Below are 25,956 nucleotides of genomic sequence, written 5' to 3'. Positions count from 1 at the left end.
TACAGTTTTCTCTTGCACAAGTACTCCATGAAGCAGAAAGAGAAGGAAGGATTATCCCATGGTTTAGGAAAAGACACCTAAGGCTAAAAGCAGTAGGACATCTGCCCACAGATACAAAGCTAGGATGTAGGGGACTCACAACAGAAATACGCATCTTCTGACTAGAAAGTCACTCTTGACTCTGGGTGATTCTGACTCAAAATAAATCCTGATCTTAATCTCTAGAGAACAAATATAACTTTTGGCAGTGATCTGTACTGTCCAATATGGCACATGTGGCTGCTGGACACCTGAAATGTGACTGATGTGATAAGAAACTGAATGGCACGGCTCTAAAGTAACCACTAATAACACCATCAGATATATCTAAAAGTCAATAAAAGAGGAAAAAAGTAGAAGCAGGGCTGGAAAAACAAAGGAAAAAGGGTCAAACAAAATAAACAGAAAATAAATCAGTAAGATGATGGAATTAAACACAACCATATTAGTAATCATACTAAATAAAAATGGACTAAATTTTCTAATTAAAAAGCAGATTGTCAGCCTGAGTAAAGAAACAAGACTCAGCTATATCTTGATTACAAGAGACACTGAGAAGTATAAGGACACAGACACATCAAAAGCAAAGGGATTGGAAAGATGACATATCATGCCAAAAGTAAACTTTAAGACAAGTGTTACCAGGAATAAAGAGGACCGTGCATAACAACAAGAGGGTCAGCACATCAGAGAGACTTAACAACACTAACTAGGTATGTATCTAACAACAGAACCTCAAAATTCGCTAAGCAGAAATGGATATAACTAAAAAAGGAGAAACAGACGATCACAGCTGTACATTTCAACAAATTTCTCTCTATGGTTGATACAGCAAGAAGATAAAAATAATGAGAAAGAATACAGAAACTTTGAGCAACACTACTTAACCAACTCAACCTGATTGGTATTTATACAAACAGCATCCAACTGTTGAATGCATTCTTTTCGAGTGTATTCAGAACACTAAAAAAAAAAAGAATATAACAAGCCTCAATAAATTTCAAGTACTGAAATCATACAGAGTATATTCTTTGTCCCCAAAGAAATGAAACTAGAAGTCAGTAACAAAGCTAACTAGAAAATTCTCAAGTATTTGGAAATTAAACAATTCTAAATAAAGGATATCAAAATACATGAAATGAATGAAACTGAATACATAATACACAAAAAATGATGGAATACAAATAGAGCAGTCATGAGAGGGAAATTTATTGCTCTCAATGCATGTATCTGAAAACTTTTTGGAAAGGTTAAAAATCAGTGATCTAAGTTTCTATCTTAAAAAGTTATAAATTAAACCCAAAGTAGAAAAAAGGAAAAGTGGAAATCAATAAAGTTGAAAACAAAAAATAAAAAATATTAAAAAACCACAAGTCGGTTCTTCAGTCTATGTTTCTTGCCCTGGCTGGTGTGGCTCAGTGGACTGAGTGCCCGCCTGGGAACCAAAGGGTTGCCCGTTCAATTCCCAGTCAGGGCACATGCCTGGGTTGCAAGCCAGGTCCCCAGTAGGGGGCATGTGAGAGGTAACCACACTTTGATGTTTCTCTCCCTCTCTTTCTCCCTCCCTTTCCCTTTCTCTAAAAATAAATAAATAAAATCTTTAAAAAATAAAATAAAAAGAGCTGGCAATAGAGGGAAAAAAACTATGGCTTAGGTGGCTTCACTGATAAATTCTGTAAACATATAAAAAAATAACAATTGTACACCAACTCTTTCAAAGATTAGAGCCAAGAGTAAATGCTTTGACCATTCAGTTCACTAACTCCTATTCCAAAACCCAGTAAGGACACTATAAGAAAATAATAACACAGCAGTATCCCTTAGTAACACAGATGCAGAATTCCTTATGAAAATATTAGTAAATCAAATCTAACAATACATTGGTACCTCAGTACTCATCGTTAAGTCGTTCTGGAACTCATCATGAGTGCCGAATCCAACAAGTACAGAATGACAAAGCATTTTCTCTTGAGGGGCAGTGTCATGATTCACACAAGTTCTAGCAAGTGCGACACGTCCTGAGCAAGAGTCAAGCGCTGAAAATATTTTTTTCCCGTCAAAATGTAACAAGAACAGGGTTTTATAAGTTCTGAAGCCAACAAGTACCGAGACATGACTGTATATAGAAAATATTATATCCTGATTAAGTGGTATTGATCCCAGGAGACTGAGGTTGGTTTAACATTTGAAAATTAATCAATGTATCTCACTGGTAGAAAAACAGAAGGAAAACTGTATGAGTGTCACAAAAGATGTAGAAAAAGAATCAGACAAAACTCAACATTCACTCATGTTAAAACTTCCAGCAAGCTGGAAACAGAAGGAAATTTCTTCAATCTGAGAAAAGACCTACCTTATAAAAAACTTACAAGTAACTGCATCCCTAAGGTTTAAAACGTCAATGTCTCCCCTCTAAGATCAGAAACAAAGTTTCAAAAAAAAAGGTGGGGGCAGATTTTGAAACCATATGAATTTTGAAAGTATTCCTGAAGTCCCACACAAACTGGAGGCAGAGTCTTCTCAGCACAGGGTGTTTCAGTACAACCTCTGGCTAATCGACGGCTGACCGCTCAGCTACACTGATGCAGGAAGAGCCCATTGGAGCCAAGCCAAGCTTAAAAATTAAAACAAATGCAAACAGAAATAAAAAGGCTGAGCAAATGACAAATGTTGCACACACAGTGGAGATACACTGTGCCAAATCAGTCTGGGCAACTGCCAAAAACCAACAGCACCACACTGTGGTGAGAACGGACATCAGAATCCAGAATTGCACAATATATATTTTTTTAAATGCCAAGTTTTCTAACAAAAAAGTAAGATATACAAGGAAACCTAAATGTGACCTATACATGGGGAAAAAACTAAACTAAACTAAACAATCAATAGAATCCATTTTTGAAAGCATTCAGATATTGGATTTAACAGATAAAGACTTCAAAGAAGTATTGTAAATATTCAAAGAATCAAAGGAAACCGGGTTTAAAAGGTTAAAGAAAAGCATAATGATGATGATTCATCAAATAGAGACCATGCATAGACAGAAATTACATACGTAAAAAATCAAATGGAAATCCTCAAATTAAAAAGTTACAATAACCCAACAAAAAAAGTTCAGGAACAGATGGCTTTACTGGTATATTCTACCAAACATTTAAAGAAGAATTAAAAACAATTATTATCAAAGTTTACCAAAATATAAGAAAAGGAAGCACTCCCAAATACATTTTTTAGGCCAGCATTACCCTGATACTAAAACAAGACAAGGACACCATAGGGTAAGAAATGTACAATAAAATATTCCAGAAGAGCAAAGATGCAAAAACTTCAGCAAAATATCAGCAAACCAAATTCAACAGTATGTTAAAAGGATCATACGCCATGACCAAGTCAGACTTATTCCAACACGCAAGGATAGTATGACACCCCAAAACCAAGCATGTGATATACCATATTAACAAAATTAAGGATAAAAATCATATGATCATCTCAATAGATGCAGAAAAGCATTTGACAAAATTCAACATCCATTCATGACAAACTCCCAACAAAGTGGACATGGAGGGAACATACTTCACCATAATAAAGGCCATACACGACAAACCCACAGCTAACATCATAAGCAACTGTGAAAAGCTGAAAGCTTTTCCTCTAAGGAAAAAGGAACAAGACAGGTATGAGATATGAGATATACAAGGAAACCACTTTTATTCAACATAGTATTGGAAGTCCTAGCCAGCCATAGCAAGCAGACAAGAAAAAGAAATAAAGAGCCCTGGCTGGCGTAGCTCAGTGGATTGAGCATGGGCTGCAAACCAAAGGGTTGTTGGTTCAATTCCCAGTCAGGGCACATGCCTGGGTTGCAGGCCAGGTCCCCAGTGGGGGGCACACAAGAGGCAACCACACATTGATGTTTCCCTGTCTTTCTCTTTCCCTTCCCTGTCTCTAAGAATAAATGGAAGGGAGGAAGGGAGGAAGGGAGGAAGGGAGGAAGGGAGGAAGGGAGGAAGGGAGGAAGGGAGGAAGGGAGGGAGGGAGGGAGGGAGGGAAGGAGGGAGGGAAGGAGGGAGGGAAAGAGAGGGAGAGAAAGAGAGAAAGAGAGAACATCCAGCCCTGGCCAGTGTGGCTCAGTTGGTTGGAGCATCGTCATGTAAACTGAAAGGTTGCAGGTTTAATCCCTGGTTGGGGCATGTGCAGGAAGCAACCAATTGATGTCTCTCTCTCTCTCTCCCTCTCCTTCTCCCCCCTTTCTCCCCCCCTTCCTCTCTAAAAGCAATGACAAAATGTCCTCAGGTGGGGGTGGGGGGAGAAATAAAGAACATCTACATTGGAAAAGGAAGAAGTAAAATTGTCTCTATTTGCAGTTGAAATGATATTATATATAGAACCGTAAAGACTTTACCCAAAAACTGTTAGAATAAACAATTTCAGTAAAGTTGCAAAATACAAAATTAATAATATAAAAGCCAGTTGCTTTTGCACACTAATAATAAGCTATCAGAAAAAAATTAAGAAAATCCCCATTTACAATGGAACCAAAAAGAATAAAATACATAAGAATAAATTTAAACAAGGAAGTGAAAGACTTGTACACTGAAAACCTTGAGACATTGAAGAAAGAAATTGAGGACACAAATAAATGGAAAGAATACAGTAATCCCCCCTTATCCACAGTTTCCTTTTTGCAGTTTGTTACCCATGGTCAACTGTGATCAGAAAATATTAAATGAAAAATTCCAGAAATAAAAAATCCGTAAGTTTTAAATTGTGCCCCGTTCTGAGTAGTATCATGAAATCTCAAGCCACCTTCATACAGGGATGCCATCCCTTTATCCAGCATACCCACACTGTACATGCTACCTGCCTGCCAGCCACTTAGCCACCGTCTCGATTTTCAGATTGACTGGCATGGTACTGCAGTGCTTGCATTCCAGTCACTCTTATTTTACTCAAAAATGGCCCAAAAGCACAGGAGCAGTAATGCTGGCAATTTGGATATGCCAAAGAGAAGGCATAAGTCCTTCCTTTAAGTAAAAAGATGGATGATTTTGACTTAATAGGAAAAGAAATTGTATGCTGAGGTTTCTAAGAACTACGGTTAAGGACACATCTTTTATCTGTAAGATTGTGAAGAATGAAAAACTTTGTGCTACTTTGCTCTTCCATTTCAAATTGCAAAAGTTACAACCACAGTGTGTGATGAATACTTAGTTAAGATAGAAAAGATTAACTTTGTGGGTGGAAGACATGAATAGAAAACAAGACTGAAGACTATGTGTTATACCAGAAAGCACTGGGTCATGGAACCTACATATGAAGACTTCAGCAAGGCATCCCCTTATATGAGTGACTTCAAGCCATTTACTACTGTGAGTAAGGGATGGTTACACAGATTCAGGAATAGGTTTGGACTAAAATGATAAAAATTACTGTAGACCCTGGCTGGTGTGGCTCAGTGGACTGAGTGAAGAAGGCCTGTGAACTGAAAGGTCACTGGTTCAATTCCTAGTCAGGGCACATGTCTGGGTTGCAGGCCAGGTCCCTGGGTTGGGGGAGTGTGAGAGGCAACCAACTGATGTTTCTCTCACTCACTGATGTTTCTCTTCCTCTCCTTCTCCCTCCCTTCCCCCTCTCTGAAAAGAAATAAAATCTTTTAAAAAAATTATTGTAGAGACTATGTCTGCCAGTAAAGAAGCTGCTGTCACATTTCCAGAAGAGTTGAAGAAATTAAGGAGAAAGCGTGCCATACAAAGCAAGTCTTCAACTGCACTGAAACCAGGCTCTCCTGGAAGAAGATGCCCAACAGAAGCTACTGGGTTAGCCAAAAAGTTCATTTACTTTTTCCCATAAAATAAAAAACACATTTTCATTTCACCAATAACTTCATTGATTTGGATATTTTGAGTATGCCAGCTATCTCCCGTTATTGGCTTCTAGTGAGTAGAAGCAAGGGGTGCTGCTAAACATCTTCCAATGCATAAGACAGCCCCACAGCAAAGAATTATTTGACCAATATGTCAGTAGTGCCAAGAAACTTTGCAAACTGCTTTTGACACATTCAATTAGTCACAGCACCGTCTCCATACACTGCATATTTTTTTTGTTTCAGTTGCGTTTTTACCTTTCTTGAAATAATAAAGCATAATACACAGAAAATGTTGCTTATTTTCTTGCATCTTCAATATTAAAATGGGTACACAGAAATTCACCAACTTTGATAATTTTTTTAATGCATGGTGCTATCACAGCTGTACAATACAATCCAACAAAATTGTTCCAAATGAAGTTAAGCACAACTAAGCTCTAATAGAGCCATCATACAGAAAAAACTAAATACACTGGGGAAAGTGCAAAGGAGGGGGCGAGCTGCAGCCGGTCTGTGGCTTCTGCCCTCCAGCAGGAAGCTCTGGGCTCAGAGTTAGGGATTATGAAACTGTATACCATGTTCTTCCTATAGACACTCCAGCAGAATCATGATATCCTGATTTTGAAACACCTGCAGGAAAGGGCACAGTACTTTTCTATTAATAAAGCAGGTACTTCATCCTGCTCTGAGAACCAGCACAATGGCTTTCCTCCCAGTGCTAGTGTTTCTGGCTGCTGTGCTGCTTCCATTTTTACCTGCAGAAGTAAAGGACCCAGTCTTTACTGCTTTGTTAACTACTCAAACCTAAGTCTAAAAAGAGACTGTAAATAAACACAATGAACTAAGGAAATCAGTCTCTCTGCCTGTCAGCAACATGCTAAGGTGAACTAGAGCAGAGAAGCAACAGCATATGCCCCAAAGTAGAGAACAAATGCACTTTAGAACACAGTAATGCAGAGGACCAAAAAACCAGTACAAAATGTGGTGAGAATTTCTGTGTGTCAAGTGAGCCTACTGCCTGATCAGATACAATCCAGAACAGGTAGGATGAGAGCCACAGTTTTGTCTACTGTGTAGGACCGAAGAGTTCTAGCACAGTTGTCAGACATTATACCCAGTTATTGGCTACGTATCTTACCATGTTGAATGTGGAATTTCCTACTGCCCCAATCAAGAGAGTCTACAATACTATGTTTGTCACCATTGTCCTGCTGGTAATAATGTGAGTAAAAAGAATAGCCCTCACAACCAAGAAATGTCCTGTGCCAGCTGCCCTGGTAACTGTGGCAGTGGAATGTGCAGCAGTGGTTGCCAGTATGAGGATCTCCTTAGTAACTGATTTCTTGATGACAACAGCCAGATATGAACAAGAATTGCTCAAGGAAAAGTGCAAGGCCACTTGCCAACGTGAAAACAAAATCTGCTGAAATGCTCAACGTGCAGTGTACCAGACTAAGTGGACAAGGGCAGCATCACTTAATTGACACATCCCAGAGGAGAAATTGTGGGCATGGTCCCTGGTTATACATTTAATTCCAAATGGTTTTTCCCTCAGATCTTTACAGGAATCTCTTTCACATATCAATTTACAAACAAAGCAGTCTATGATGACAACTTTGGACTTCAATATAAATTTGGTACTTTAACAAATTGAAACAAATTGAGGATTTTTAAAATTGTATAACCACAGGACTTAGGTCACTAGAACTTTGGATTAAAATGAAGACTTAACATGTTTCCTGAACAAAATGCAAAAAAATAAAAACAACAAAAACTTACATCACTGTCATTCCTACTACATGATTTTTATGTGTATAAAGAATGAATTCAAAGATTGATATCTATCTTTGTTTATGACTTCCTCTTTGCACAAAGTAATCAACTTTTAGAATAAAGAATTTATCTAGGCAACAACATAGATTTGATTCTTGTGCAATATTTTATTGTATTTATGATTAACTCCAGCTAAACTCAGCCCAGATAAATGATTGTAAAGAACAACATTTTCAAATATTAAAAAAAAAAAAAAAGAAAAAAGTACAAAGGAGGCATAGAAGGATAGATTAATGCTGCTACTATGTAGCAATGCTGCAGGACCTATGATAAAGCCAGTCATAGTGGACACTGCGAAGAACTCACATGCTCTGAAAAAAACTGCGGTGGACAGTGTGCTACCTTGTGGAAGGGAATGGGGGTAAAGAGCCCTGTGACCTCAATGTCGACATGAGCTGGAGAGCTGACGGTCCCCTGGGACAGGACAGTGGAGGTGTACTGCTGGTCTCGCCAGCTGAAAGCAAACTCCTTCTGGTGGTCTTTATGAACAGAGAAGCAGAAACTGGTGTTTGCCAGAGCAATTGCTACATAACAGATATGAGGGGATGTCGATTGCTTAAATAATGAAACTGATTCTGGAACAGCTACAATTAAGAGTGACCACCAGGTGAAATTGAAGATGGTCCCCTGTCCTTTTCCAGATCCATCTTTTTTTCTGTACAAATAAGGAAGCTGAACAGAGATGGGGTAGGACTCATGGCCGCTGTATCTATCAGTTCCTGGACGGTGGCTATAGTCCCTGCAGTCCCTCCAGAAATGCAGTACCGCCTGTTTCACTGTTCCCTAGACACAGGCAGTCTGAATAGGGCTTCCCCTCACCCTTTCCCACAGGGAACCACTGCAGGACTCTGCCAGCGGCTGAGTGCATCTGTTCCAATGACGCATTCCAGGCCTGGGTAAAGAGCCACAGGGCCTGGGGACCCACTGTGTGACAGACCTGGGCTAAAACTCCACTGATCACCTGACCTCCTTCTGTGCCCAGGGAGCCCATGTCCCTGAAATATCTGCCGCCTCCTCCCCAGTGCAAGCCGCCCTGGCAGCATGGCAGAGGTCCCTCTGGGAGCAGGATGTGACAGTATAGGTTTTGATGGCATACTAGGATCCAGGGGTCCCAGCTTCCTGGTCACTCAAGAGGCTCTGAGTCTGTAAGCTGGTTCCAGGCTGGGAACCAACTGAGGGCCATGGCTGCTCCTGTAGCTCAGGTGAAATGTGTGCTCCCTTGGCCTGGGCCCCTTCTGCACACACAGAGAAAGTGAGCGCTGAGGAGGCTGCCCTCTGCTTCTCGCAGGGCACAGGGCCTCTAGCCAGCAGCACAGAAGTCGGAGGAGGCTGCTGGCTGCTCCATGCTGCTGCCCATGGGGGCGGCCACCCTCAGCTGTCTTTGCTGATGAAGTGCTGCCACTCAGCCCCACCCCCAGGGTCCAGTGATCCCCACTGCACTGAAGGATCCCAGCTCAGTGGCAGCAGCTCCCCTAATTTCTAGCCTACACAGGGGAGCAACCACATAGCTCTTCCAGAGTGGTGGGGTTCCCCTCACAGCCACGGTGAAAAGAGTATCTCTGGACCCTGCCAGGGCGTGAGCAAGTCTCAAGTGTAAGTCCACTCTGCCACTCCAATCACCCTCAGCCCTGAACTTTCCTGTGGAGTAACGTGGGCAGCCCTGCATCTCAGACTTGATCTAGCGTACACCATCTTTGAGTCCATGTCTCAGTCAACCAGGCAAACCCTTCCAGCTATAACACTGGGTCCAGAATCTAGGCTTAGTGGTCCTATTTCAGCAAATCCAGCCTGACCCTACTTGAAGTTTCTTTTACTGCACCCCACACCTGTGCTCTCCACCCCTGCACATTCTCCAGATGTCTGTATAAACTAGAAAAGCCATGCAGTTCTTTTGAGTGTAGTACACCCCTGTGCCGCATCTCCCTGGATCTGCTGGGACCAGGTCTAGCAGCACATATAGAAGCGAATATGATGGGGGGGCGGGCATCCTGAGGACAGTCAGCAGTGTCTTACAAGGAAATTACCTCAAGGAAGGCTCTCAGAGAATCCTTGGGCAAAGCATGGATAATCTTAGATGGAGCACAGGGAAGGCCACTCCTACCAGTGAAGGAGACTCATCGGAATTTAGGGATTCAATGTTCCCATCTCATCAGGACTTCCCCATATGTCTACAACCCCATGTTCAGGGCCCCATTTCTTCCCAGCAAATGCCCTCAGTCCCACAGCAGACACCATGCATGGGAGGGGTTTCCACCTGCACTGCCGCCCAGGTGATCACAGCATGTCATTCTGGGTCTGGGTCTCAGGAAGCTCAGCAGTGCAGTGATGGGAGCTGAGGGTTTCTTTCAGGGCACATGCAAAACGTGCTGGTCATATAGGCAGCTCCCTGAGCTCAGCCTTCCCTTCCCAGTGAAGTGAGGAGCAGCCAGGAATGTCACTAATGCTCTTTAGCTTGACAGAAAAACTGTCTGGTATGGAATACACGGCCAGTCAGAACCTTGCCTTTCTAAAGTCTTTGATTAGGAGTACTGCATGGTAACATTTGGGCATCTCTAATGTCACATTATAGCATGTCTCTCAGTGCCCCCATACCACTAGAAATAGTGTTATCAGTGGCTTTAAATCTCATCAGAGTAGAGCCTTGGCTGGTGTGGCTCAGTGGACTGAGTGCCAGCCTGTGAACCAAAGGGTCACTGGTTTGATTCCCAGTCAGGGCACATGCCTGGGTTGCAGGCCAGGTCCCCAGTAGGGGGTGTGGCAGGCGGCAACCACACACTGATGTTTCTCTCCCTCTTTTTGTCCCTCCCTTCCCCTCTCTAAAAATAAATAAATAAAATCTTAAAAAAAAAAAGAAAAAAGAAATCTCATCAGAGTAGAGATCCCAGAAACTGTAGAGCCAAACTCACCCTTCACCCTCATTACCAGAGTCTATGTCAGTCAGACTTCTCCACAGAACCAGTAGGACACTTACAGACAGACAGACACACAGACACACAGGAGCAGAATAGAGAGGGAAGACAGACTGGTTTACTTGAAGGAACTGGCTCACATGACTGACATGGATTTTGATTAACGACAAAGGAGCATTCTGTGCTTTCTTTGCCCAACATTTATTGCTAAGTGATTATAAACAGCAAGGGTAGACGGACATGACATACCGGGACGATGCCACACATGCTGACTGAGCTTGTGGATGATACTGCTCTTCATGACAGAGGCTCAAGGGCTGCAAGTCCACTCCTACCGTGGTGCTGCCTGGGCTCCCTGTGACAGTCTGGGCCACACAGGGCCCAGACCCTGGAAGACCGCCATCTTCAGTGCCCACCCACCAGGGCTGCAAGGCACCCAGACAACGGGGTGCAACAGTCTGTGTGTCCTTGTGGCCTCTGGGAAAGCAAGCAGGGATTCGCCTTAAAGATGAATGATTGGCAAATGAGATCTTCAAGGAAACTGATATTGGGGGAAAAAAGCACATATGCATATACACTCCTACCTGAGAATCTCAAAACTGAAGAGAATTAAAGGTGCTCCGGGCCCATGTTCATCTGACATGGGTGTGAATCATCACAACATTGTATTAGTAAAAAGTTCACTACTCATTTGTACAGGTTTTTCAGCTACACAGAGTCAGAGAAGTTCTTTTGGAAAGCCAAATTTTCTTTTCCAATACCTCACAACTAAAGGCTCTTGTTAAACTTCCAAACAAAAAAGGCTCATGTGACAGCCTGGTGCTTCCAGGGAGCTCTGGCCACTCCATCTTCACTCCGTTCAGGCTAAAACCCTCCGTTCCCTCACACAGGGGCGGTACCCTGTCCCCTCAGTTTCCAACTGACTCTTTACTTTGGTATTCCTCCTGAAACGTGCATGCAGTTCTCTCGTTTCCCCAAAAGGATGGAGTCACCAACTCCATTCCTAAGATCACCTATGGCTGTTCTGTCAACCATACGCTGCCACAGGCATTTAAACACAAGGCTTGAAGTCTTTAAAGTACCGGTTTCTAAGCTTCCGGCCAACATGGAGGTGTAGGTAGACACACTGCGCCTCCTCGCACAACCAAAAGAAGGACAACAACAATTTAAAAACAAAAAATAACCAGAACTGACGGAAAATCGAACTGCATAGAAGTCCGACAACCAAGGAGATAAAGAAGAAACGTTCTTCCAGACTGGTAGGAGGGGTGGAGATGGGCAGCCGGGGTGGAGAGGTCTCTCGGCAACGGGACAACTTGGCCAGACCCAGAGAAGTGGCAGATTGTGGAACGAATGGGGCAGGCAGTTCGACAGCTAGTAGACCCTGTGGACCCACATCCACGCATAGATAAACTGGGACGAACGGCGGGGGAGTGAAGCAGACCATGCAACCCAGGGCTCCAGCTGGGGGAAATAAAGCCTCAAACCTCTGATTGAAAACTCCCGTGGGGGTTGGGGCAGCAGCAGGAGAGACTCCCAGCCTCACAGGACAGGTTGCTGGAGAGACCCACAGGGGCCTAGAGCGTGCACAAGCCCACCCACCCACTCAGGAATCAGCACCAGAGGGTCCCAATTTGATTGTGGGTAGTGGAGGGAGAGACTGAAATCTGGCAGAGTGGAGCAGGCACCTTTTCTCCCTCTCGGCCCCTCCCCCATGTACAGCATCACAGCACAGGGACCAGCGTTAGGCCGCCCCAGTGAACACCTAAGGCTCCACCCCGTTACGTAACAGGCACGCCAAGACCAAAAAAATGGCCCAAATGACAGAACACTCCAAAGCTCCAGAAATAATTCAACTAAGCAGCGAACATATAGCCAACCTATCAGATGCACAGTTCAAAACACTGGTAATGAAGAAGCTCACAAAATTGGTTGAATTTGATCGAAAACTAGATGAAAAAATGAAGCCTCTGCTAAGAGAAACAAAGGAAAATGTACAGGGAACCAATAGTGATGCAAAGGAAACTGGGACTCAAATCAACGGTGTGGACCAGAAGGAAGAAAGAAACATCCCACCAGAAAAGAATGAAGAAACAAGAATTCGGAAAAATGAGGAGAGGCTTAGGAACCTCCAGGACATCTTGAAACGTTCCAACATCTGAATTATAGGGGTGCCAGAAGGAGAAGAGGAAGAGCAAGAAATTGAAAACTTATTTGAACAAATAATGAAGGAGAACTTCCCCAGTCTGGCAAAGGAAATAGACTTCCAGGAAGTCCAGGAAGGTCAGAGAGTCCCAAAGAAGCTGGACTCAAGGAGGAACACACCAAGGCACATCATAATTACATTACCTAAGATTAAACAGGAGAGAATCTTAGAAGCAGCAAGAGAAAAGGACACAGTTACCTACAAAGGGGTTCCCATAAGACTGTCAGCTGATTTCTCCAAAGAGACCTTACAGGCAAGAAGGGGCTGGCAAGAAGTATTCAAAGTCATGAAAGGCAAGGACCTACATCCAAGATTGCTCTATCCAGCAAAGCTATCATTTAGAATGGAAGGGCAGATAAAGTGCTTCCCAGATAAGGTCAAGTTCAAGGAGTTCATCATCACCAAGCCCTTATTATATGAAATGTTAAAGGGACTTACCTAAGAAAAAGAAGATCAAAAATAGGAACAGTAAAAATGACAGCAAACTCACAGTTATTAACGACCACACCTAAAACAAAAACAAGATCAAACTAGGCAAACAACTAGAACAGGAACAGAACCATAGAGATGGAGATCACATGGAGGGTTGTCAATAGGGGAGTGGGAGGGGGAGAGGGGGGGAAAGGTACAGAGAATAAGTAGCATAGATGATAGGTGGAAAATAGACAGGGGGAGTGTAAGAATAGTGTAGGAAATGTAGAAGCCAAAGAACTTATAAGTATGACCCATGGACATGAACTATAGGGGGGGAATGTGGGAGGGAGGGGGTGGGCAGGATGGAGTGGAGTGAAGGTGGGGAAATGGGACAACTGTAATAGTATAATCAGTAAATATATATATATATATATAAATATATATATATATTTAAAAAGAGTACTGGTTTTTTCCCTTCGCAACTTGTTTTTCTGACTTGCTTTTCGAAATCCTGAATCAGATTGTCTTTTTCTTACATATGTTCTAAGTGTCTTGTACATCTGCAGGCCGAAAACCACATATCAAAGGCACTAGGACTGCTTAAACCTAGAAGGTCTGGCATGGGTAGGGGACAGATGTCCTCGGACCACCCAGCATGGCTCCTGAACACTGTGACCAAAGCCCTTTCAGCAGAACTAGGCTTCCAGTAGAAAGACAATGAATTACAAAGAAATCTAATAAAATGCAAGCAGTGAGGTACACAGGGCACTAACATAAAAGCATTTATTCTCATTCTTCTGAATCTGAGGTGCTGGTTCTGAAGTGTCAAGAGGTCCGAGCCCAGCAGCCCTGCGAGAACTGCTCCTAGAGACACAGAGGCCAGGCCGGAATGAGAAGTGAGGATGGACGGAACAGGGCACTGTGGGATGGACACAGCAGGGGCCTTTCCAGAGAGGCAAGCTGTCAGGGACACAGTGGCGCCAGATCACGCGGAACAGGGAGGACAACTGTCCACAGAGCTGCTGAAGAGACCTTAGCATGGGAAGGCAAACCAATAACTTGTGGGGCTGACCCAACAATGCACAGACTCTGTCTCTCTTTGTTCAACATTTCTCTGGGTCATCACTCAGTTTTCAAGAACAAATATGTAAAATGAACCAACCACTCAGATTATCTCAAGGCAGTCGTTTTTAACATCATTTCCTAGTAGGAATCAAAAGCACACAACGGAACCATAAGTTAACACAGCAGAGGACAAAGCCAACCTTATCTGTCTCTTGCCAATTTCTCTTTACAACGCTATCCAGATACAGACCAAGGCAGAATCTGGCAACAATAATGCAAATCAAAAGAGAAAACCAAATGCTAAAGTGTGACTTATTGGATGGATATAGGTCCTTCGCTAACTATGTCAGTGTTTCATCCTGTGAGTGGAAACAGGACAAGGCTCCAACATGGTAGGAAAAGCTGGACTTTCCTCAGAGAGCCTCTGCTGAGTGCAGGTGAAGCTGTGATCAGAGAAACCAGCTGCCTTGCCAAGGGCCAGGATCCTCTCAGTCCCTGCCCCCTCCCATTCAAATCCTCCTCTGCAGAAGCCCCAGGAACCCGGCCCCATGACACACCTTGCAGTGGGCTGTGGGGCCTGGAACCCAGGAAGAAGCACTGTGGCGAGGGCATGTCGAAGGTTCTGGAATGCCAACAGCTGGAGGGTAGTGAGCGGACCCCAATTCAGGAGCACATACAGTTCTGAAGGTGTGATGGTGCATCTTCAGGGTATGCCACAGTGCCCAGATATTTGCCCAAAGAGGGTTCTGAATGTCTCCTGAAGGTTTCTGGGTGGGATTTTCAATCAGTGGACTTTGAGGAAAGCAGATGTCCCTCATCCAAACAGGTGAAGCCCTCCCCTGACCCCAAGCAAGAAGGAATTCTGCAGCAGACACCTCAGAATGGAGCTGCAATACTGGCGGTCCCTGAGCCTCCGGCCTGCTGGCCTGCCCTGCAGATGTTGGACTTGCCAGCCCCTCATCGGTGTAAGTCAATTCCTTGTAGTAAGTCTCCCTGTTGTTTCTGCTTCTCTGAAGAACTCTGACAAATCAAGCAGGGAACCTTGGTCTGCCAAGAGCTCTGTTGTCTCCCAGCTCCCAGAACAGTGCCTGGCACTGGCCAGGTCCCAGTGACACTGTGTCAGAATTGCCTCTGGCTTAGTAAGAAGATCTGACCTTAACCCAGCAAACCCACATGAATGCAGATGTGCGCACCACCTACTTCAGATTTCAAGCCCTGTGGCAGGAGCTGCCAACAGGCAAGACAGTGTTGGAAGAAACAGAGCATTCCACCCACTGTGGCTGCTTCGGGTGTCCTCCCAATAGCAACAGAGGTTAGAAAGAACATATCTCAGAACTATTTTTCAAAAGATAATGATAGAAATTTAAAACAGAACTTTACCTTATTTCTTTCTAGATTTTATTTATTTATTTTTAGAGACAGGGAGAGAGGGAGAGAAACATCAAAGTGTCATGGTCACTCGCGCACCCCCTACTGGGGACCTGGCCCGCAACCCAGGTGTGTGCCCTAGACTGGGAAATTGAACTGGCGACCCTTTGGTTCACAGGCTAGCACTCAATCCACTGAGCCACACCAGTGAGGGCTAAAACAGAATTTTAGATAAAAATGTTACAGTAGGTATTAGTTACCAACAAAGGAAGGGAGCAAATGGAATCAGACAGTAAGTTGGAAGTGGTAGCTTTGAAGTAGATGGTGCTTCTTCTGAGAGGAGGAGTGATGTTTCTCCTCCTCAGGAGGAGATCCTTCTACTGAGGATTGCACAGTAGGAGCCAAAATGGCGACCATAAAGGGTAGACAAACCTGGGGAAATCGGGAAAATATCAATAGGATTAGGATGTGAGTGTAGGAAAAGCTAGGGAAGAGATTGGGCAGTTTGAAAGAAAGCCTGTTCTCTCCCAAGCTCAGAGAAATACAGGGAAACCTGACAAAGGCCCCAGTCTCTCTGTGGTAGCCTCACGGTCATACAGCAGCCGGGAGCAGAGACTGTACTGAGCTGGACTACTGGAACCTTGGGTGCCAGGGGAATGGCTCCACAGCTCTGGGCCCCAGCCCTCCTGGTTCCAGGAGGCACAGGTACAGGCCTGTGGCCCCGGAAGCTGGATTTCTCCTGCGGCAAGACAGAGCTAAACTGCCTGGTCGTGGATGAGACATTGGGTGTGGTGTACCTCGGAGTAGACCAATGTCAACCAGCTTCTGCAGCTGGACCTGCCAGGGAAGCACCTCATCCTACGCCGCAGCCTTCTCAGAGGAATCTGTGCCCTGCCCACCCTTCCTCGGTTCAAACTTTTGCTTTCTTTTCTCCTAAACTCTAAGGGGCTCCACGAGACTTATGACCAGGGAAGGAGTGGGCTTTCAGGACTTTCCTTTTTGCCTCTATAACTTACTTCCCTGAATCTAGGCAGCTCAGCCCAGGCTTGCTCCTGTTGCTGTGATCTTGCCTCTTCTATCCTAAGCCTTCCTTTGTTTTTGCCCTAATAAATATTGCCGCTAGCACTTAAAATTCTCCTACATGTATGTCCCTAAAATTCATTTTCTGTGACACAGTGGAAGAACCTATTTCCTCTGGTAACAAAAACTTTGCCCTGATGTGCTAAAAAAGGGCACTCAAGGACTTCCTTTATGAAAATGGGTCAGAGAGGACTGGTTAAAGATGTGCTCATTCTGACACCAATTCTGAAGTATGGTTTTTCCCCACCACCAAACCACCCAGCTCAGTTGTGACACTGCCTGCCTGGAGACAGGGTCAGACCCACAGGTTAAGGTCTCAGTCCCACAAGAGCGACTCCCCCTCCTTAAGATGATAATGCCAAACCAGGCTTGTCATCAATGTTGCTGACTGGTTACAAATCAGAGGTTTCCACGACCCCATCCTCAGGTTCCATTAATTTGCTGAAGTGGCTCATAGAACGTAAACATTTACTTTTTGGTTCATTATAGAAGAATCAGTTTCAGGAATAGCCAGATAGAAGAGGTGCGCAGGGCCAGGTTTGGGGAAGGAGCCGGGGGCTTCCCTGTTCCCTGAGCCCACCATTCCCTTTATCTCCTTGTGTATGCACACAGACTGGGAAGCTCTCCAAACCCTGTGCTTTTGGGTGTTTATTGAGGCTTCGTTACACATGAACCATAGATTAAATCACTGGCCACCAGGGACAGATTCAATTTCCAGCCCCTCTCCTTTTCCTCAAGGGACCAAAACTTCCAACTCTCTATCACAGGGTTGGTTTTCCTGGAGACCAGCCCCATCCTTAGGGGTGGAACAAAATCACCTCATTCACATGACACATTTGTCATCAGAGATTCCAAGGGTTTCATGAGCTCTGTGCCAGAAACCTGGAATGAAGACTAAATATAAACTCTTAACTATAAATCACAATATCACAGATGGCAAACTGAAAACATATATCTTCCCTGACAGACGTAGCAAATCCAAGAAAGTCAACTGTAAGGCAGCAGTGGGAGTGTTAGCATCATATTCAACTAGACATTGAGCAAGGAAAGAGAGCAAAGGGAACTAGACATTTGGCTTAATAAACTGAAGACATAAACCTGCTTGTTAGCCAGGAAGCTATAGCTTCACACCCCAGGGTATTACAGCACTGTGTTCCACCTAGGGAATCAATACTCCTCCCTTCCACATTCCAGTATCCTATTATTGGGGGCACAGAGGGAGGTGCTAGACCATAGAGGCCCATCAATCCAGCTTGGGGAATAATGGATTGGCTAAGGGGTGGACCCATCCAAAGCCTGCAGAAGCCTGGGAAGTTAATTGGTTCTTCTGAAAAAGGGATCTCGCCCCACCCAAACCCAAGCACTTATAATCCCAGGGGAACAAAGAAGCTCGCCCTTGCTGTTCTCTCTCTTCCTTCCCTCTCCCGTGCCCCCACCTAGTGATGCACTTGCCCATTTGTTCATGTGCTCTCTTGCCCAGAAGCTCATGACAATGTAGGTCTAGCAGCTATCAGGCCCACAGCTGACACTGTGGGCTCCAAAAGGACTGAGCTCTCTCTCACCCACCTGGAACACCTACACCCTGTGCGCTCACACATTCTCTCTCTACAGCCATGTGGCCTTAGCGGCCACATGGACTCTGCAACTGGGAACAAGCTCAGCCACCTGGGTGGGGACTAAGACCACTTGGCAGCCACCTGTGGGCTCCAGGGAACTGAACTTTAATATGAAGCAGAAACTCTGGATACTGGCTTTTGTCTTGGCCTTGCTGAGGACACAACTGGACATTTTCCATGGTGGGATGGATGGAGATGGGACATTGGTAACCCAGGTGGCAGCTTCTATCTCCACATGAATAAACCATGCCACTCCACAATCTCCCACGTGTGGGTCCTTGGAATGCTTTCCTTGTGATTCTGTGGAAGAGCCTAATTCCCACCGGGACAAAGGAGAAGCTGAAGTATAACCTAGGTTGCATTGCAGTACCCTCACTGGAAAAACAGGTGATGCCAGGAATCTCTGAAGACAGAGGTGGAGTTGGGACTGAAAACAGAAGAGCAGGTGAGCAGGTGAGAGACCCCCACCACACACACTGACCCAGCTTGCACTGCTGGGCCCCGCATGCAGGAGCAGAGGGACCAGAAGGAGCCCACTGGACTGGATCTGCATGTCTGGGGGCAGCCAGCAGAGGAGGAGAAAAATTTCCTTCTGAACCAGGTGGCAGGCCCAGGCCCCTCCTGCACAAAACTGCCTGTAAGCCCCTGACACAGCACAGAAAGCCCATGAAACAACAACAAGAGCATCTAGAGACCACAAAATAACTCTTGGAAACTAAAATTTTGATAGCAAATAGAAGGGTAAGAAGATAAAATACAAGAAATATAAAGTAAAACAAAAGAACAAGGAAACAGAAAAATGAGAACACTGTTAGATCAGTCCACGAAACCAAAAGGAATACATTTTAAAAACTGAAGGGAAGAAATTATCAAACAAATAATAGCAGAAACGTCCCCATATGTGAGGGAGAAGTGAGAAGGCTGACTGTAGGCCCCGGACCTGAGGATCACAGCGCTCCAGGAGTGCCAGCTGCTTGCTCTGCAGAAGAAACTGGCCTGCACGTGCCCATGCTGCTCAGGTTTCCCACCGTCACCCTCTCCAGTTTTCCTGTTGTGCTACTTTGCACATTTCATACACCTAACACATGGTATCCTGTGGGATCCCCAAGAGGCAAACTGACAAAGATCTGGTGCCCTTCATCTCCTCCCCTGCAAGCCCCTCCTGAGGGTAGGATCTGGGGCTCTGTCGCTGTAGCTGGCCCTTCACAGGCAGGTACTCAGGGAATCAGCCGCAGGTGGTGAGTGCAGGTGGGATCCCTCAGGGGCAAGGACCTACCTACACCACCCACGCAGCCCTCATCCAAGGTGTCAGGCTGTGCTCAGGGCCTGTAACCCAGAGGCTGCCTCCCACCCTGAGCTCCCAGCTGCCCTCCCACCATGTGGGGAGAGGCTATTCCTACTAGACTCTAAGACCCCTGGAGAACTCTGCATGTCTCAGTGTCATACCAGTGCCTGTCAAAGTGTGGTCAGCATAACTTCCTCATGGCACTGTGACACTCTCCGGCTTTGCTGCTCTCATTCCATCGGGACTAGACAGCACGGCGCTCACTGCAGAAGCAGGCTTGGGAACCCCATGACTCCCCGAGGCCTCACTTTACAGAGGTGCAAAATCTCAAACAGCTACTCTTCATTGAGCAGGTTTTGCTTTATAACGTTATTGTTCCAAAAAATGTTATTTATGTTACTAGGTCATGAGTATATTATTATATTCTTTAAGTGAATTAATAACTTTGTAATTTTTAGTTTTAAAAGTACATGGTAAATATAACATAACCCACAGAAACAAAAGCTCTTCAGGTGCCTCAGTTTTTGAGAGTAGAAGGGCCTCAAAACCATGGTTTGAGAGTGGCTGGCACAACGGCTCAGGGGGCAGCTTCTGGAGACAAAATGCTTCAGTTCAAACCCAGCCACTCCATAGCTATGCAAACAAACTGTGCTGACAAACTTAGCGTGTGTGACCTTGAACAAATTCCCTGGCCTCTTAGCCTCAGTCTCCCCATCAGCACAGTGAAACCAATAACAACTTGTTCCTGGCTAGTTCAGGGATTAAATAGGGGATCCTCACTGAACTCACATGGATCTGGCAATGGTGTGCCTGCAGTCAACACCGGTCCTTCCCCAGAGCAGCCAGCCCAGCACACCTGTCCACAGCAGGTGTGAGCCACGTTCACACGGAGTATGGAAGACCCCCCAGCTACCAAGAGCAGCGCAGGACTGCAGCACTTGCCTCACCTGTCAGCCACGTCCAGATCGGAAGCCATTCTGTCCAGGCCGCTCGCTATGTTGTCCAGCTGCTCACCCTGGAAGTGTAGGACCCTGGCTGCATCTTCCAGACGCTTCTGGGAACAGGCCATGAGACCAGTCAGCTGCTTCCCCTTGGTCACAGGGGAGGAGGATGCCTCCCCAGCAGCTCCTGGCTGAGACAGCAGCACTTCTCTCCAGAAATGCTCAATGACGTGGAAAACAACATTCCGACTAGGTTGCAAGGAGCCGAACCAGTGCTTGATGTGGTCCTTTTCCAGGATGGTGACAGCACCGAAGATAAAATGAGAAGCCTCTTTCTTGATCTCAACTATGTCAGCAAGGGGAAAGTCAACAAGGAAGCCTCCAGTTTTATCAGTCATAAATCTTACTGAGCGTGAAGTTAACAAGAGTTTTCCAGGAACCCATCGCTTCTCAAGTTCTAAATAGTAGGAGCATGGCCAGGTGTGGACGCAGATGTCTCTGCTCATCTGGTTCCGGGCTCAACCTGCACCACAGCCAAGGCCACTCTGCTCTGAAAGAGAAGGGACAAGTCAGCGGCTGTGTGAGGCTGAAATGTGCCATCACATTTGGCCCAGAGACACTAGGGCATGGCTAGTGAGGGTGTTAAGGTCTCGGTTCAGAGCAGACCCAAGACATAGGCACACAGCAGGTCCCCACCTGGCAAGAGTGCTCACCCCGTATGAGACAGGGAGGACAAAGTCTTTGTCCTACTTAGCAGACAGAGGATGGCCACATCTTAGACTAATGCTCTTCCCAAAGCCGCAGGGCCCTGGACTCCATGCCCGCCGGAGCACCTCCCCGGGAACCAGAGTCCACAGCTGGACTTGACTGAAGGAAGAAAACTGCTGGAAGCCACCACCACAAGACCCTTCACATGAACACCATTTCAGCTGTGATGGCCCGATCCCTACACATTCTTCACAAGGCTCTAAATGGACACAGCCTCCTTTTGAAATTTTTATACACATAATTTCACAGAAAAAATAGTCCTACAAACTTAGAATTCCACTCAATGATGGAGTTATAAATATGTATATATATTTATATGCATGTGTACTTTCATCTATAGTTAGCACTTATCAATGTAGTTTGAAAAGCCATGAAAGGACTTGAAACAACCCTTACAGAGCAGGTAGCCCAACCTCTTGGACCGATGAAGACTGCGTGGCTGAGAAAGGGTGAGGACCTCACACAGAGTCAAACCGCATGGTCATGACGCTGACGGGGCGAACAGGCAGGCCTGGCCAGGCCCTTCCAAGGAGCAGTCCACTGCAAAACTGCATGTCTTCCACTTCCCCCACACTCTCTCACACAAACTCTTCAACCACGATGAAGCTTCACTTATAAAAATTAGAATGACTAACATTATCTCTTAAAATAATGAAAAGTATGGGCTTTCACAGTCTGGCTAGAGGCCACACAGATTCTCTGCATTTGGTCAACAGGTTTCTGCCACCACACTGCCACACGGGCTGCAGGGATCAGAGAAATGCCCCTGACAGAGTCCTGGGCTCTAGAGCTTAGAACCCAAGGGAAGGCTATGAATTTCCTCCCCAAGCCGCACTCCAGAGACCTGGACTCCTCATGCAATTGCTGTGCAGGCTCCACATCAAGCAGCACAAGGCCTGAAAAAAAGGTGGACCGTGTACCTAAAGAACTTGCATAGAATTGATTCCTAACTATACAGAAACAGCGTTTTGAGAAAAGGCAACGTATCATCAAATGCAAAGGGAATTAACACAAACAAAAGCCCAAAGCCTGTAGGGCTGCCTCCTGCCTTTGGCATTTGTCACCCAGAGCACCAAACATTGCCACTGCAATCTCTCCAGAAAGGGAGAGCCAGCCACCCAGCTCTCACCTCTCCACCCCACTCCCCCGCCCATTGTGGGGCTATGCAGACCAGGCACATTCACTGCACCTACATGTGGTGGGATGACGACTTGCTTATTTGCCTGTATGCTCTCAGAGGGCAAGTATTTTGTTCATAATTCTAACTCAGGGGACACTTTGTGACTGAGTGAATGGAATAAACACTGATGGTTTATAGCACAGGTGGCAAACACAAGGCCTGTGGGCCAAATCCCGCCCTCCACCTTGTTTTATCTAGCCCTGCACCTTGTTTCCACCCAGCAGCAGCGCCGAGCTCTCACTTAACTGTGAAGGAGTAGTTACATTTATACAGTCCTAAAATTACATTCGGCCCTTTGAAGGCAACCGCAAAGCTGATGTGGTCCCAGTGAAAATGAGTTTGACACCCCTGGTTTACAGCATTTGTCTAGTAAGGACCCTCGGCCTGACTGAGGTCAGTGCCACAGGCTGGCCTCTTCCTGCTGTTTCGAGTCCTGCTGATGGCAGCCATGCCACTATCAGACAAACTGCAGATTTAGCCCCAGTCAAATCAGAGGGGCTGATGGAGTGAAATGGGGTATTCACCCAGGCCAAAGTGATAACGAAACAAGGGGTGGGCGTTATCGGGAGGCATTTCCCCACATCTGGTGTTGGCGTCTGTCCCAGACCATGACTGTCTTTCTTGTAGCTGCAGGTGGTGTCTCCCTTCTGGTTGACCTAGATAACAGGGTACTGTCCTCTTGGGGGCAAGAGTTAGGCAGGTTTGTTAACAGCCCCCTTATAAAATTGGAGGGCCCTTGCTGTGACACAAACCCACACCATGTGCAGCACTGGGCCCTCAGAACCTTGGGTGAGGAACAGCCACCCCCATGAAGCCTGCTGTGCCTTGCGCAACAGGCCGTTTCTCTCTGACCAGGACCCCTGTCTGCTGCCACAGCCACAGACTACAAAATGTGGCAGGTTTTGCTCATTGCTGGCCTGCCGATCTCACACCCTGTGTGGTTCCTGACTTTGATGGGCACCAGAGGTCAGTCTGCTAGGGAAATTGGTTCTTCACATCAGAACCTCTAATAAAACTAAGTATTTGGGAAGTACTCAGAAACCCACTCTATCAATTCATAACACCCTAAGGAATATCAAAAGCTTCCCCAAATTTTAATTCATTTAAAAAATAAGTATATGAAAAGCTCAGAAACAGGAAGTCAGAATGCTTACAACTGGGTGGCAGGGAGGGGCCTACAGGAGCCCCTGTGGCTGGTGATGCACCTTTGCCTAGCCTGAGTGTGCTCATTCGGTGGTACTTCCAGATCTGTGCATTTTCTATTCTTATGATTTGTTCATCTCTTTGCATTAATACTTCAATGAAAGGTGTAACAACACAAGCTGTATTAAATTTACTAATAAACGTACATATGAAAGGTATACCAGAGGCTATCATGTCACAAACACCTGAAATCACTACACTAGGCAGAAACACAGCTGGACCACCCCCCACGTGGCTGTCACACTGACAACAGCAAGGTGCCACTCACTTGCATGTGACCCCAGGCAGTTAATTTGCCACTCTGCCTCTCTTTCCTGATCTGTAAATGGAGATAAAGCTGTCCCTAGTCCACACCACATGGTAAGGCTTAACTGAATTGCTGTATCAAAGGCACTAAGAAGAGCACCTGGCTCCTATATGCTCCATGGACATCATGATCCTATTTAATCCTGCAAAGTGTCTGGAACTAACGCTGCTCATCCCTCAGAAGTGGGAAGGGTTTACAGCTTCCTCTTGACCCTTTTTATTATTTCTCAGATGACTGCTAGCATACTGCCTCATTGAGAATCTACCGTCTGGCCTCATTAGTTTTTATTGTGTGATCTGAGCTGGCTACAGACAGCACCTGGACACACATACACACACACACACGACAATGAAGAAGAGGAGAAGATTGAAGAATGTACCCAGTGGACACAAAATTAAGGTGTCAGGTTAGAGCAAAACAATTCGATTCTACCACAGGACAAATAAATTTAACTTCTACGTTAACCTGACCTTTCAAGTACTTCACCAATGCGCCCTGGAACTTCTCTTTGTCACGACAGCAGGGAAGGCCCACACTCCCTGAACACATACATGTGCCCCCAGTTCCTGTTATGCAGTCCCCCACACCAGTCCAGCCAGGCTCATTACAAATACCTGAGATCAGAACGAGCCTAAAAGAGATCCGCCGCATTTAGTCTGAGAACTTCGTCATCATTGCAAAATCAAGAAATGGGACTCAGAAGTAATAAATACAAAGATATCACGGCTGGCGGGGCCACAGAGAGCATCTGTCCAACTCACATTTCATGGATGAATGTGCAAGCACGTCGTGGCAGCAGCTCGAGAAATCCACTGACACCCCGGACAATACTCTTTCAAGAGTACTAACATCATCAAGTGCTGTGCGTGAGCGTCAATTCTAAGAAAGTGGCAGCCTCAGGATCTGGATATTTAAGGAGACAACATACAGTTCAGACACCAGAGGAGTATACAGGTGAGGAGACAGAACACTTACTAATAAGCACCAGTAAGACTGCACATACTTCCACTGAAGAACAAAGATAATATGTGGTAAAGAACATCCTGGAACAGGCTGTTGTGGATGAAGACTAAAAGTAAGGCAAGCCTTCTACTTGGAGAATGTGGTAGGACTGGGGCAGGAAGCCACAGGCCCAGGGCCGCCTTCCCATGCACCACAGGCCACAGAGGAGGAGGACCTGAGGCTGACAGGGTCAGAGATTTGCCCAAGGAGACAGGAACCCAAGAACCTGTCTTCTTGGCCAGGACAACAATCAGTGCTAGACCAAGAGAAGTTTCAACACTAAAGATGCAGCCAACAACAGCCTCACTCTCACCTCGGGAGACTCTGTGAAGGAGCCAGGGAGTCCATGTGCTCGTGTCACTGAGAAGCCAGTGAGGAGGTCCTCAGCTGTCTAACCCCTGACCTCTGAACAGAGGTCAGTGCCTCGTTCTTGAGGCACACACTGGGCCCCACGGAAGCTCACCATAGGGGCAGAGCAGCTGGGCCTGCTTTCCTTGTGCTGACAGCACACACAGGGCAGAGGGAACCCTAAGGCACCTGTGTCCTCGCTCGTGAGAGGAGCACTCAACTGGGCACTCTGAGACACACGCAAACAAAATGCACAGCAGGCTGCATGGGACTGGCCTCTTACAGCCCAGGGAGCAAGGGCCATAGGCCCCAGCTTGTCGTCACCAACACACCAACCACACAAACCACCTGTCAGACTGTGAAAAATGCAAAAGGGCTCTACTTTCAGAATTAGGAGATGACTAATGACATCACTGTCGCCATGGTATCCAGCATTTCCAAGCCTAAGATAAGCATCGGGGACAAGCAGTGGGCTCACAGCCCTGGTCAGCCCTGACCAGGGCTAGACCCCAGTCCCCCTGCTGAC

At 45.8% G+C, this 25,956-nt stretch overlaps 1 protein-coding gene and 1 pseudogene across 5 annotated transcripts in view; one reads left to right on the top strand and one right to left on the bottom strand.

Moving 5' to 3' along the window:
- SNAP47 (synaptosome associated protein 47) overlaps positions 1 to 25,956 on the bottom strand; it is a 58,049-nt gene that overhangs the window by 27,035 nt on the left and 5,058 nt on the right. For 3 of the 5 annotated variants that reach the window (XM_053930704.2, XM_024560631.4, XM_071219245.1), the window contains exon 2: positions 20,629 to 21,172. In XM_053930704.2, the coding sequence (XP_053786679.1) occupies positions 20,629 to 21,128 (500 nt within the window). In that variant the 5' untranslated portion in view covers positions 21,129 to 21,172. Of the gene's footprint in view, positions 1 to 20,628; positions 21,173 to 24,841; positions 24,984 to 25,956 lie in introns of all 5 variants that reach the window. The other 2 variants (XM_071219244.1, XM_071219243.1) reach the window with 1 other exon arrangement.
- Positions 6,606 to 7,703, top strand: LOC112304962 (cysteine-rich secretory protein 2 pseudogene; annotated as a pseudogene).

This window comes from Desmodus rotundus, chromosome 9 (genome assembly GCF_022682495.2).
Source record: "Desmodus rotundus isolate HL8 chromosome 9, HLdesRot8A.1, whole genome shotgun sequence".
Taxonomy (NCBI): Eukaryota; Metazoa; Chordata; class Mammalia; order Chiroptera; family Phyllostomidae; genus Desmodus; species Desmodus rotundus.
The sequence above is the reverse complement of the archived record's forward strand: the minus strand, read 5'-3'. Positions and strand labels throughout refer to the sequence as shown.